Raw genomic sequence first — 13,684 nt, forward strand, 5'->3', positions numbered from 1 at the left:
GATCATCACTCCTCTCTCTCTACAACTGGATTCCAGGAGTTTGGCTCAGTGCTTTGATGGGGGAAGTCCTGTACATTTGTCAATAAAGTACTGTTGAGCCAATAGGAATCTAGATAGGTGGGACTAGGAGTCCAGGAGGATTCTGGGAAGGAGAAACACGAGAGAGTTCGAGATGTAACCGCCATGGGGTAGGAAGCCCGGAACTATTCTCCGGTAAGAGAAATACTTACATTAACAATTATGGGGTAATTACTTAAGTCTGAGCTAGCCAGTAAGAAACAAGCAAGGCCAACAGCTTCATAATGAATATAGCCTCATGTGTGTTTATTTGGGACTGATGTGGCTCTAGAACCAGTGCTTAGCTTTGGGTCTCTGCTTCTGCTTCCATCAGCTACAGGATGAAGGCTTTGGGATGGCACTTAAGGTAGTCATCAATCTCATTATAGAGGAAGGGCATTTAAGGTAGCCTCTCCACTATTGCTAACATTCTTAGTTGGGGTCATCCTTGTAGTTCTCTGGACATATCCTTGACGCCAGATTTCTCTTTAAACCTATAACGGTTCCCTCTATTATGGTATCTCTTTTCTTGCTCTCCTCTATTCTTCCCCCGACTCAGTCTTCCTGCTCCCTCATGTCCTCCTCTCCCCTCCTCTTCTCCCCTTCTCTTTCTCCTAACTCCCTCTCCCCTCCCACCATGCTCCCAATTTGCTCAGGAGATCTTGCCCCTTTCCCCTTCTCCGAGGAACCATGTATGTCTCTCTTAGGGGCCTCCTTGCTTTCCTTCCCTGGAGGGGTGGACTGTAGACTGCCTACCCTGTGCTCTCAAAGGTGCTTTCTGTTCCATTGTGCCGCATCCCAGGCTTTTAAAGGCCATGCTCAGTCAGGACGGGAGAAGTGACCTGTGCCTTTCACGTGAGGACAGAAGTAGCTTCAGAAGTAGCAGCACAAACAAGTGGCTTTCAAGTCCGTCTTTGCTTCACGGCCATCCACCCCTTCAGGGAAGAACACTGCCTGTTGTTTAGTCTATTTAAAAAGACTTAAGTCTGGCGGGGGTGGGGGCATGACTTGTAGAACATGCTGTTAACTGATTAAAGGGGACTTCTTAGCGCTGTATCTGTAAGAAATGATAAAGGCTCGCAGTATAACTCAATGGTAGATGGCTTGCTTAGCACGTGTAGAGTCCTGTACTCCCGAGTACTGAACAAATAAAATCTGTGGAGTCTTGGTGTAAGTCAACACTTATGAGGTAGAGGCAGGAAGATCAGGAGTTCAAGGTCATCCTTGTTAATGCAGTGAGTTCAAGGCCAACCTGGAATGCATAAGACTCTGTCTCAAAAGAACATTCAATAGGATTGTGTATGGCCTTCCCTTCAAGGGAAGACCATGTCTGTAACAAGTTGGGCATGATTCGTGCTCCGGGAATGTAGGGATTCCAAGATTGTCTCTCCACCTTCTGTCCCCCCTCTACCCTCTGTTTTGTTTTGTTTTTGTTTTCTGAGATAGGGTTTCTCCATGTAGTCCTGGCTGTCCTGGAACTGGCTCCATAGACCCGGCTGGCCTCAAACTCTCAGAGATCTGCCTGCCTCTGTCTCCCAAATGCTGGGATTAAAGGTGTGCGCCACCACACCTGCCCCCCCAAAAGTGGTTTCTCCTGATGGAGATACTTTCCTTGCTCTAGAGATAATGAAACTGTAACTTGTCACTCACCTGTGATGCTTTACGGGGCTCTAGATGGTTCTTAATATTATGTGGTGAATGGGAGCCGGCTGCACTGACTTCTGGGGCATGGAGGCGAGATGACGGGGTGCAGGGTGTTAAAGGGACAGGGGAACCGCTCTCGGGTTCAGTGACACCTCAGGCTGTGGGCTTAGCTGTGTAGCTCCCACAGCAGCCAACAGAGCATTTACACGCCCCGTCTCTCTCTGAGCTCTCTTTGTGCTTTAGGAGCCAGGAATCTAGACGGGGTGGAGTCGCTCCGGGAAGTCGGATGGAGGCGCCTGCTGCATGAGGAGCTCTTCTGCTCACGGGTCTGGCACCAGGTTTCCGGGGAGTTGGCCCAGGGTGGAGACTGCACGGGAAACATGGGAGAAACTGGCTCTCCGCGGGGGAAACGGGGTGCTGCCCGGTGTGAGGAAGCGGAGTTCAGTGAACATTGCGGCCAGAAGATACGGCTTCTGCCCCTCTGTGGGATGAATGGCAGTGAAGAGCCTTACACAGAGGAAGACTCTAACTGGGACGCTCGTCTTGAGGTGAGCGGGCAAGCCCATGAAGGAGGGAGGAGGTACAAATGTGAAAAGTGTGGCAGCTCCTTCTGTCGGCTGTCGGGTCTCCGAGCTCATGAGGCAAGGCACACTGGAGAGAAGCCGTATCGGTGTGAGGAGTGTGGCAAGGGCTTCACTCGGGCCTCAACGCTCCTGGACCATCAGCGAGGCCACACTGGAAACAAGCCCTACCAGTGTGATGCCTGTTGGAAGAGTTTCTGTCACAGCTCAGAATTTAACAACCACGTAAGAGTCCACACGGGAGAAAAACCCTACGTGTGTGAGGAGTGTGGGAAAGGCTTCAGCCAGGCCTCGCGTCTCCTGGCCCATCAGAGAGGCCACACTGGCGAGAAACCCTACAAATGTAGCACGTGTGGGAAGGGCTTCAGCCGGAGTTCAGATCTCAACGTTCATTGTCGAATCCACACGGGAGAGAAACCCTATAAATGTGAGAAGTGTGGGAAAGCCTTCACTCGAGTCTCAATTCTCCAAGTGCATCAGAGAGTCCACAGTGAAGAGAAACCGTATCAGTGTCACGAGTGTGGGAAGGGATTCACTGTAGAGTCACACCTTCGGGCCCACCAGAGGTCCCACACTGGAGAAAGACCCTATCAGTGTGAGGAGTGCGGGAGAGGCTTCTGCCGCGCTTCCAATTTCCTAGCTCATCGCGGAGTCCACACAGGAGAAAAACCGTACCGATGCGATGTGTGTGGCAAGCGCTTCCGGCAGAGGTCCTACCTCCATGAGCACTGCAGGATCCACACTGGGGAGAAGCCGTACCGGTGTGAGGCGTGTGGGAAAGTCTTCAGCTGGAGCTCATACCTCAAAGCCCACCAGAGGGTTCACACCGGAGAGAAACCGTACCAGTGTGAGGCGTGTGGCAGAGGTTTCAGCTGGAGTTCAAGCCTCCTGATTCACCAGAGAGTCCACACCGATGATGAGGGCCCCAGGGATTTCCCCACCCCAGAGGACTCACCCAGGAAACATGCTCTATAAGGTTTTATGATCTGATATTTCAGATGGAAGCCAAAATGTTCCAGTTCTTAGTTAGAGCCGTTACGGGAGACGAAGGAGTTGTATCATAAAAGGATCCGCATTGTAACAGTGATTGGGAGACCCCATAGCAAAGAAGTCTGTACATTGGAACCCTGCAGACCTCATTCAGAACCTTCACCTTTTTTTCTTTTCTTTTCTTTTCTTTTCTTTTTTTTTGGTTTTTCGAGACAGGGTTTCTCTGTATTGTTTTGGAGGCTGTCCTGGAACTCACTCTATAGACCAGGCTGGCCTCGAACCCACAGAGATCCACCTGCCTCTGCCTCCCGAGTGCTGGGATTAAAGGCGTGCGCCACCAACACCGGGCCAGAACCTTGACCTTTAACTGCAGGAAAGTTGAGTGTAATTGGAGGGACCTAAATGTCCTAGGATGAAGGGACCAGATCTTTTTGACAAGAGCAAAGTTTCTTAAACTGCTGGTCGCAACCCCACGTGGGGCTGCATAACGGAATGTGGCCATCACACAATATTTACAAACGCTCCAAGCTTTCTACGTATCCAGTGACCAAAACCTCAAAATCCAACAGGTAATAAATCCGAGGGACTCCCGGCAGCTCTTACCCATGTGACTGTGACCGTACTATAGCCTTTTCTCTGAACACACAGCTTGAGCAAAGTGCCCCGGGCTCTGCCTGAAGTCCCCTGCTCAGGGCCCACGTCGGCTGTGATGAATGGCGGTGCACACATTCCCGCTCTTCAGAAGCATAATAGTTTACAGTGTCTCCCTCGACATTATCTGTGATGATTCGCAGTGCACATATTCCCGCTCTTACAGAAGCATAATAGTTTACAGTGTCTCCCTCGACTCATCCCTCATACTTGAGTATCAGACTAGTTTAGCTGCAGATTGTGTCCCAGCCAGAGTGACTTTAAACATCCGCGTAGCTCCTCTTACGGAAAGTGTTCCCTAGCACTACTATGCAAATTTGTTTCATCGTTAATAAAGTGTCACTTATTGGAGCTGCTTTGCAATACATTTCTTCCTGATTAACAGTAAACAGTAGAGGTATATCTCTATATTGTGTACTTATGTACCCAAGCGATGCCGGAGGCGCCATTTCAGTGACTCAAGTCAGCTCTAAGAAGAACAGCCATTCATAATTTTCTTATTCAGTCTATCTCTGAATAAAGTTTCTGAAACACTGGCCGGGCGGTGGTGGCGCACGCCTTTAATCCCAGCACTCGGCAGGCAGAGGCAGGCGGATCTCTGTGAGTTCGAGGCCAGGCTGGACCGATAGCCTCCGAAACAATACAGAGAAACCCTGTCTCGTAAAAACCAAAAAAAAAAAAAAGTTTCTGAAACACTGTTCCTAGGAGGCTTGAAGGAGAGTTAAGTTATACACACAGGCCAATTTTCCCAACACGATGGAGCCTGTGTAGCAATGGCTATCCAATTGCAGGTCCTCATGCACGGGTGGCTTCAGAATTCATTGGGTTTTGACCAGCTTTTTGGCATGCTCGTCCTGCACTGAAGTAGTTTGTATGCAGTCACACATGCTCAAACCTCAGTTTTTATTGCTTCCTGAATTTTGACAAACGTATACACGCCTATGGTCATCAGCATCAACTGTATATGATGTTTCTAACAGGCAGAAATGTGCCTTGTGGCCATTTCCAGGCAGTGCCACCTTCAAGGCCAACAAGCTTTATGGTTTCTGAGCTACAGATGTGTTTCATCCATTCTCACATAGGGTCAGGGCGTCTTTGAACGTGGAGTCTGACCTCTCAATTTATTCAGAAAGTATTTGACAAAGTTCAGCATTTATTCAGGATTTAAAAAAAAGCTCAGTGAGGTAGGAGGCAAATATGGGATAGCAATTTTAATAACAGTAAGGCTGACTTGGTTATAACACTGTAGATTTGGCAGACGCTTACCTTGGGGTAACTCCCACCAAGTCATTTAAGTTTCAACACCTGAATTAAATTCCCCCACTTCTGCCCTGGACAGCCACTGATTCTGTTCTGTCTGTATCGTTCACGTCTCCCAGAATGTCACAAACGGAGCCCTATCCTGTGCAACCTGTTGCAACTAGCCCCTTTCAGTTGTATAATTCTGCCCAGCCTGACCACCAGAGTTGCATCCCCTGGACCCTCATGGTGCAGGGAGAGAATTTTCTCCTCCTAGAAGTTGTCCTGTGGCTTCCTCATTTGGGCTGTAACATGCACGTGCCCACACAAGTCTTGCATACTTTTAGTTTTCAAAAAGATTGTATTTGTATGGACGTGTTGCCCGCATTATGTCCGCATCGCGTACAAGCCCTGCTCGTGGCGGCCGGAAGGCGTCGGGTCTTCTGGAACTGGAACTTTGTATACCCAAGGCACAGATAGTACCACGCAAAGGCATTTCACCCAGGACTTTCTTAGGGAGTGTGAGAAGTGAAAACCAGGAGGGAAATTCGATGCGGGAGGCGGTCCTCCGCTGGCATTCTGGGACGGCGTCTGGGCTCTGCATCCTCACTTCCGTTACCACCGAGCCCGCGCCGCAGTTTCTCCACGCGGAATTGTGGGAAGTCGTCAGCTTCGGGTTGGCCTGTTAGCCGTCGGTCCCCGGGTTTGAGCTGTTTTCAGCCGGGGACCTCTAGGGTGTTGCCCTAGGTGCTTTTGAGACCGTCAGTTCTTGCCTGTGGGGGGACGAGGTTTGAAAGGTAAGGGGCAGCGGGATCCCACGGGAGGGGGCGTCCCCGGGGCTGCGGGCCCTCGGTGCTAGGCGCTTCTGCAGCCCCCCTCTCCCCGCCCGCATCTCCCCCTCCCCGCCCGCAGCCCCCCTCTCCCCGCCCGCATCTCCCCCTCCCCGCCCGCAGCCCCCCTCTCCCCGCCCCATCCCCTTCCCCCTCTCCCCGCCTGCAGCCCCCTCTCCCCGCCCCATCCCCCTTCCCCCTCTCCCCGCCTGCAGCCCCCCTCTCCCCGCCCCATCCCCTTCCCCTCTCCCCGCCTGCAGCCCCCTCCCCGCCCCATCCCCTTCCCTCCCTCTCCCCGCCTGCAGCCCCTCTCTCCCCCTCCCCGCCCGCAGCCCCCTCCCCGCCCGCAGCCCCCTCCCCGTTCCCATCCCCTTCTCCCCTCCTGCATTCCCCTTCCTGTCTGCAGCCCCCTTCCAGCCCGCATCCCCCTCTCCCCGCCCGTGACCCCCCTCCCTGTCTGCAGCCACCCCTCCCCGCCCTCCCCCTCCTCTCACCATCTGGAGCCCCCTTCCCGCCTGCAGCCCTTCTCCCCAGCTCCTCCCCCACCTGTAGCTCTCCTGCCTGCAGCCCCTCTGCCCCATGGCCCCCTCTTCTCACGCGTCCCCCCGCCCCGCCCGCGGCCCCTCTGTCCTGTCCCACAGCCATCTCTGTTTCTGCCCCTCTAGCTGATTCCCTTGCAAATACTGGCTGTTCTGCAAAAGAGAAGTTAGACTTCCTAGAAGAATATTTAGACCAAATCTATCTATCTATCTATCATCTATCTATCTATCTATCTATCTATCTATCTATCTATCTATATCTATATCTATATCTATATATATATATGGATCGTAAAATGCTTGAAGCTGTCTGGCACGGGGCTGTCATGGAGACCACTGTAATATTCCAGTTCTCCACCTCTGTGAGTCAGCAAGCTCTGGGCTGTCCACACCTCTGACCCTTATAGGAAGAAGCTGGCTGCTTGCCGTGAACCCTGAGATAGAGATGGGAATTTTGTAATTTCACTATTTTTCTGGTTTCCCCGCAGCCCCGACTTCCCTAGAAGCACCGCGCGGAGCCCTACGTGAGTAGCATTGACACTGGAGGATGTGTGGGTTTCCCACTTGGGAATGACTGATTAGACGTTAGTGTATGCAGAGGAAGCCCCCGAGTGGGCAGGCTGGCCTCGGAAGCTAGGCTGTGCGGACCCACACTGGTTGCTGAGTCTTTTTGGTCCAAGCTCCCCCAGGAAACCGGCCAGTATCTTGTGAAAATAGAACTGCCTGGCGGGGATCTTGAGAGCAGGGTTTGTGTATTTTTGTGTGGAGGCTGGAGGTCAACCTCGGGTCCCCCAGGAGCTGTCCCCCCCTTTTGTTTTCTGTTAACATTTATTTGGGGGTGGGGCTCACGAGTTGCAGTTTGCATGTGGGGATTAGAGGACCGATTTGGGGAGATGCTGCTCACTTGTGGGTCTTGGGGCGCAAACTCAGTCTGGTTTGGTGGCGAGCTCGTTTACCCACCGAGTCATCCTGTGGGCCCTGAGCTTGCCTAATTAGGTGACCCTCGCGGGCTGACTGGCCAACAAGCAGGAGAGATAATGGCATTACAAACCTGTGCCACTGGCATGCAGCCACCTGTCAGCCCCCAGTCCCATTTAAAATAGAGTGTGTTCTTGAGGTGGAACTCGGGTCCCCATGCTTGCCCAGCAAGCTCTTACCAGTTAAGCCATCTCCCCAGTCCCTTGTGTCAGGTCTTTCAAAAAGTGTTTTTCATCTATTCCGGCTTTCCCAAATAATGTCTACCTTGTAGACATGGAAGTGTCTGAAAATTCAGTATGTAAAGAGAAAATTGTTACTGCAGCTACTGTGGATTAGCGGTATCTCCATGGTCACCATCATCGCCATTATAACCAATTGTGACTATGACATTTTCTGATTATTAAAATTTTTCTTGTAATTTAAAGCCTAATTTTGTACAAGGAAATCTAATATCGTGGCTGGGCACACTGTTCGTGATGTGCTCCCGAATGAGGGCATGTCACACGCAGTGTCATTGCCTTCCTCTGACCACAACCACGAGGAGCATAGACCCCGACTGTCTGACAGGGTCAACCGTGAGGTCAGTGGCTCGCTGGGTCAATGTCCTCCGACGTCTCTCTCTTTTCCTATTTCTTAGGCTCTGCACCTCCTGGAAGGAACAATAAAAGATGAGCACATACAAGGTGAGGAGAGCTTGCCATTTTTGCCATCAGAATGCCAGGTAGTCCTCAGGCTGGAGGGATTTTCTCTAGTAAGGAGACTGAAAGCACTTGAGGGCAGACAAGATGCAGCAGGGGTGCTTGCCTCCGAGCCTGGGGACCTAAGTTTGATCCCCAGGACCCACATGGTGGAAGTGGATAACTGACCTCCACAAGTCATTTGCTGTCTCTCACATGAACACTGTGTGACATGCATTCCTGTGTCACGACACACGCACACACACGCACGCACGCACATGCACGCACACACACTAAATGAACGAGTGTAATTTTAAAAATCGGATGTATAAAAGCACTTGAGGTCCTTAGGAGATGCTAAATGCCTGTTTACCCCTTTAACTCCTCCCTAGTGGACGTTGGTGTTGACCCTTTTCCTGGGGAGACACAAACTAACATCTGTACACCCCAAGTAGGGAATCCACGACAGACTCAGATCATAGTACCACCCAAGTCCAAGTTGGTGAGTCTGAGTTTATTGGTTTTCGCTCCAAGAACTGATGTGACAGAGGTCAGCCTGGAACTTTATGTACGACTTGCAGATGCCTCCCTAGGTAGAAGAGTCCCTGTGACCAGAGGAACTGTGTGCATCTGCTCAGTTTCAGGGACTTCCTGAGACTCACGAGTTGTTTATTCCTGGAATCTAAAGGAGCCTCCTCTTAGAACTTCCTGAGTCTTTCCAAGCAGCCCCCCCCCCTGGACTGTTTCAATGTTGCTAACAGCAATTGGTTGTAAGATTGAGATCACTTGTGCTTATTGTAGGAGACGGTGACATTCAAGGATGTGGCTGTGGCCTTCACTGAGGAGGAGCTGAAGCTGCTGGACTCCGCCCAGAGGAAGCTGTACCAAGAGGTGATGGTGGAGAATTTTAGGAACCTGCTCTCAGTAGGTGAGGATGGATGCTGTCTGGCACATATCTTTGTGACCTTGGAGTTGGGTAGCCTTGGGGCTCTCAGAATAGTTCTCTGACTTTGCTCATTCCTGTGGGTAGAGATGGGATGATTCCTGTTTCTTCTGACTAGGCTATTTCAGAACATTTAAATAATTAATTAACTTGTTTCTTCATTTATCTATTTGTTTATTTGTATATGAGTATGTTGCATGGTGCCTGTGAAGGTCAGTAGAGGGTGTCAGCTCCCTGGAAACTGCCGTGAGCTGCCGTGTGGGGTGCTGAGAACTGAATCTGGGTCCTCTGGAAGAGCAGCCAGTGCTCTTAACTGCTGAGTTACTTCTGTAGCTCCACATTTTATTATTCTTAGAAATCATTGCATCTTATCTGTTCTCTGTGTGTATACATGTGTGTAGCTACCCCTAGAGGCTAGAAGTAGGCATCAGTACATCGGTAGTTACGGGTGGTTGTGAACCACCGGACATGGGTGCTGGGAACTGAACTTGGGGTCCTCTGGAAGAGCAGTGATCACTCTTAACTGCTGGCCCATCTCTCCAGCCCAGAGAGAAGTGGGCATTGAATCCCTGGAGCTGCAGTTAGGTGGTTGTGGTGCTGGAAACCAAACTGGTCCTTCGGAAGAGCATCGAGTGGTCTTCACCACAGGGCCATTTCTCCAGCCCCTGCACTGGCAATTAATGAAATGACAGAAAACACCAGCCTTCCTTAGGGAAGAGCAATGCATGCTGTGGGGAAAGCTGGTCGGTTGTGCGCTGAGTGGGCACAGAACCAGCGGGGAGAGCTTGACTGCAGGTGTATGTCGCTCAAACTTTGCTTTTGCAATCTATGTTTATGGCAGCAGGAAGGTCACAATGGTATTTCTTCACTGGGCTGTTGTGTGTAAGTTTTGAAACGCTATTTTCATTGCATTGATGAGGATTCAGTTGCAACTGGAGTTCCCAGTGCATTTTTGCTGTGGCATGCCCTTTTGACGTCTGCGCTTCTGCGTGTTCGCAGAGCGTCAAGTTTTCAAGTGAGATAAGTCACACACAGAACGAGAAGTCAGACCTCTGACGAAGAGGGCAACCCAGACGAGAGAGATTTAGGCGAAGTCTTATGTGTTCACTGTCCCTGTTGCTGCCGTCATGCCGTCCAAACCTGTTCCTGGGTCACTGCAGTAGTCTTGTGGGTCTTCTCTTCAAATTAATCCCTAGCCTCATTCTGACTCCTCAGGAGTGTGGGTTCGTACAGGCTGACTCACGAATGTCTTAAAGAACTCGCAGTTCTGTGGAGATGACCAGTCTGAGTAAGATTTTTCTGTGACGTGGTTTGAGCACTTAAATAGGAAATAATGTTTAAATACGGTCTTCACCATCCCCACTCCGGCCCTGGCATCAAACTTTGGGCCTAGACAAGTGGTCCACCACTAAGTTCCATGACATCCCGGGAAGTGCTTCCTGTGAGAATTCTTATGGTTAGTTCTTTGGCTTTATCCATAGGAAGAGTAAAATCCTGTCTCCTTATTCCTTTGGTTAGAGAAGAAAGTCTAAGAAAATTGCCAGAGGAACTTTGCCTCTTAAAGATTACCCAGACATATTACAGTAACGTTTTCAAAGTTCACATCTATAGTAAGAAACTAATATTCAATTGTTAGCCCAAGAATCGTATGGGGAAAATTATATATATGTGTATATATATAATATGTATGTGTGTGTATATATATATATAATGTGTGTGTGCGCGAGTGTGTGTGTGTGTGTGAGCGTATGTGTGGTGTGCGTGTGTGTAGTTCTATTTAGTGATGCCATTACTGCCTGTGGTAGTTCTCTGGTAGTTTGTAGCCCATTTCTTCTAGATGTTTATCACAAGCTAGTTTAGTTTCTGATTCACTGCTATCCTGTATTTATCAAGTTGGAAGACTTGTTTGAGAACAGGGCCTCACTAGATATCTCTGCTTGGCTGGAACTCACTCTGTAGACCGGGCTGACCGCAACCTTGTAGGGATCTGCCTGCCGCTGCCTCCTGAGTGCTGGGGGTCAAATGTGTAAGCCACCATGCTTGACTGGCTCGGGAATACTTTTTCCTTGTTTGCACAATGATGGCAGTCTTCATTGGTCTCCGCGCTTCCTTTTTCTCGGGTGTGGCCTGCACCCCTGGATTCTATTCTCAGCGCTACCTCACTACCGTCCTACCTCAGAAGCGGCTTTGCAGTTTCCCAGCAGAACTTGGGTCCAGGTCTCTTTCATATATTTACTGTAAAACACTCTTTGCTTCTGTGACTTGGATTTGGAGTTGGAGTGAACCGAGAAGCCCCCTGTACATACTTTGCTGGAACACGTGTCAGGCAGGGTTCTGGGTAGTGACTGGAAAACTGAGCGCCATAAAATGTCCCTTCCTGTTGACCCTGTCATATGGTGGGGAAGATACATAATTTTAAAAAGAAAAAGAAGCCGGGCGTTGGTGGCGCACGCCTTTAGGCCCAGCACTCGGGAGGCAGAGGCAGGCGGATCTCTGTGAGTTCGAGGCCAGCCTGGTCTACAGAACGAGTTGCAGGACAGCCTTCTAAATAATACAGAGAAACCCTGTCTCAAAAAACCAAAAATAAAAAATAAAAGAAAAAAGAAAAAACTTCAGAGAGCATGTCGGTAATTGATCGCGACACTAAGTGGCTTTTATTAGGTCTCTTTTAAAATGTGAATTATTCTTTTATCTGTATGGGTGCTTTGTGTGCATGTTACCACACGTACGCCTGGTGCCCATGGAGGACAGAAGAGGGTGTCCGGTCCTCTGCGACTGGAGTAGACAGTTGTGAGATGCTGTGAATGAACCCTCTAGCAAGTGGCCGGTGCGCTTAACTGCCGAGCTATCCTCTCCCGCCCTGGTTTTATTGGTACTTAACATCTGGGGGCTCAGTAGACTATCTCTTGGTTTCTGTCAGTATTTAGACCAGAGAACTTTATTCATAATAAAAGAGAAAAGCTGCAGGATCGTCTTGCGTCGCATTAAAGTCTGGCGTTGTGACCTAAGTGTGAACAGTTCTCACTCGTGGTTATCTCTGTCTTTATAGGAATTAACCATCAGAGTGAGTTGAGGGCGAGCCAAGACGGGAGGTCACGTGACGCCCTGTCCTGCTGGCAAATCTGGCAGCGGGTCATGGATGACTTATCCAGGTGTCAAGACTCCGTGGTCACGGCCCCTCAGTTCCGGGGTGACTCCCCCTGCCAGGTCGGGCGCTGGCTGTCGGCTCACGCTTCTGAAGATGCGAACCGCGTACAGAGTGGAAAAGCAAAGGTTCCCACCGACCCTGCGAGGCTCCCGCCTGCAGCACTGAGAACCCAGGGTTCTTGGCCGAAAATTTTCCCGACTGAGCCACAGAGACCTGAGAATGGCTCCCAAGCGGTCTCCGCGAGAAGGGTGCGGGGTCAGAGTAAACGGGGTGTTGACCCTGCAAGCCGGATTTCACGTCATTCCCGCAGTGCTCACGAAAGGAAGGGTGCTCACGGCCCCAGAGGTGTCGGGAGAGAGAGCGGAAAGGCGGCACCCTTTGCTCAGGCTAGCCCGACCCCCGCCGAGCAGGAAGCTGCCGGCCATGAGGAGGCTGTGCCTGCTCTCTCCAGCGCCGCCCCTCACCCTCCGTGGGACCCGGGAGACCGGTCCTGCGCGTGTGTGCAATGTGGGAGCGGCTCCCGTGACAGCGCCGAGGGTTGTGCTGCCCATCAGGGAGCTCGCACGGGAGGAAGACACGAGGGGCTCAGCAGCCACTGTCCACCCCCGCCCGCCCACCAGAAGGTCCAGGCCACGGCGAAGCCGCTGCAGTGCGAGCGCTGCGGGAAGTTCTTCCGCTGCAGGTCCGCGCTCAGCGTTCACTTCAAAGTGCACACCCGGGAGAGGCCGTACGCGTGCGAGGCGTGCGGGAGCGCCTTCAGCCAGGCCTCGCACCTCCAGGACCATCAGAGGCTCCACACCGGGGAGAAGCCCTTCAAATGCGACGCCTGCGGCAAGAGTTTCAGTCGCAACTCGCACCTCCGCTCGCACCACAGAGTCCACACGGGGGAGAAGCCGTACAAGTGCGAGGCGTGCGGGAAGAGCTTCATCTGCAGCTCGAACCTGTACATTCACCAGAGAGTGCACACGGGAGAGAGGCCCTACAAGTGCGTGGACTGCGGGAAGGAGTTCAGCCGCCCGTCGAGTCTTCAGGCCCACCAGGGCATACACACCGGGGAGAAGTCCTACGTGTGCACCCTGTGCGGCAAAGGCTACACCCTGAACTCGAACCTGCAAGTGCATCTGCGGGTCCACACTGGGGAGAAGCCGTACACGTGCGCTGCGTGTGGGAAGGGCTTCAGCCGCTCCTCGCAGCTACAGTCCCACCAGAGAGTCCACACAGGGGAGAAACCTTACAAGTGTGAGGAGTGTGGGAAGAGCTTTGGTTGGCGGTCAAACCTTCTAATTCATCACAGGATCCACAGCAGTGGCAGGGCTTCCAAGAGCACGCGAGACGGCAAAGGCATCAAGGAATCCAGTCAGGAGAAACATTCTATAAAATAATGTTTTAAAAGACTCGAGTCCCATG

General features: G+C 51.4%; 1 protein-coding gene across 21 annotated transcripts in view; it reads left to right on the forward strand.

Annotated features, from left to right (window-relative positions):
- The window catches only part of LOC101842036 (zinc finger protein 45), a 34,915-nt gene that overhangs the window by 9,997 nt on the left and 11,234 nt on the right, over positions 1 to 13,684 (forward strand). For 20 of the 21 annotated variants that reach the window (XM_040734627.1, XM_040734634.1, XM_040734626.1 and 17 more), the window contains one exon: positions 1,945 to 4,274. In XM_040734627.1, the coding sequence (XP_040590561.1) occupies positions 1,945 to 3,257 (1,313 nt within the window). In that variant the 3' untranslated portion in view covers positions 3,258 to 4,274. Of the gene's footprint in view, positions 1 to 1,944; positions 5,960 to 7,019; positions 7,056 to 8,146; positions 8,193 to 8,987; positions 9,115 to 12,178; positions 13,586 to 13,684 lie in introns of those variants that run through there. The other variant, XM_040734644.1, reaches the window with a different exon arrangement.

This window comes from Mesocricetus auratus, unplaced genomic scaffold (assembly GCF_017639785.1).
Source record: "Mesocricetus auratus isolate SY011 unplaced genomic scaffold, BCM_Maur_2.0 Super-Scaffold_100038, whole genome shotgun sequence".
NCBI lineage: Eukaryota > Metazoa > Chordata > Mammalia > Rodentia > Cricetidae > Mesocricetus > Mesocricetus auratus.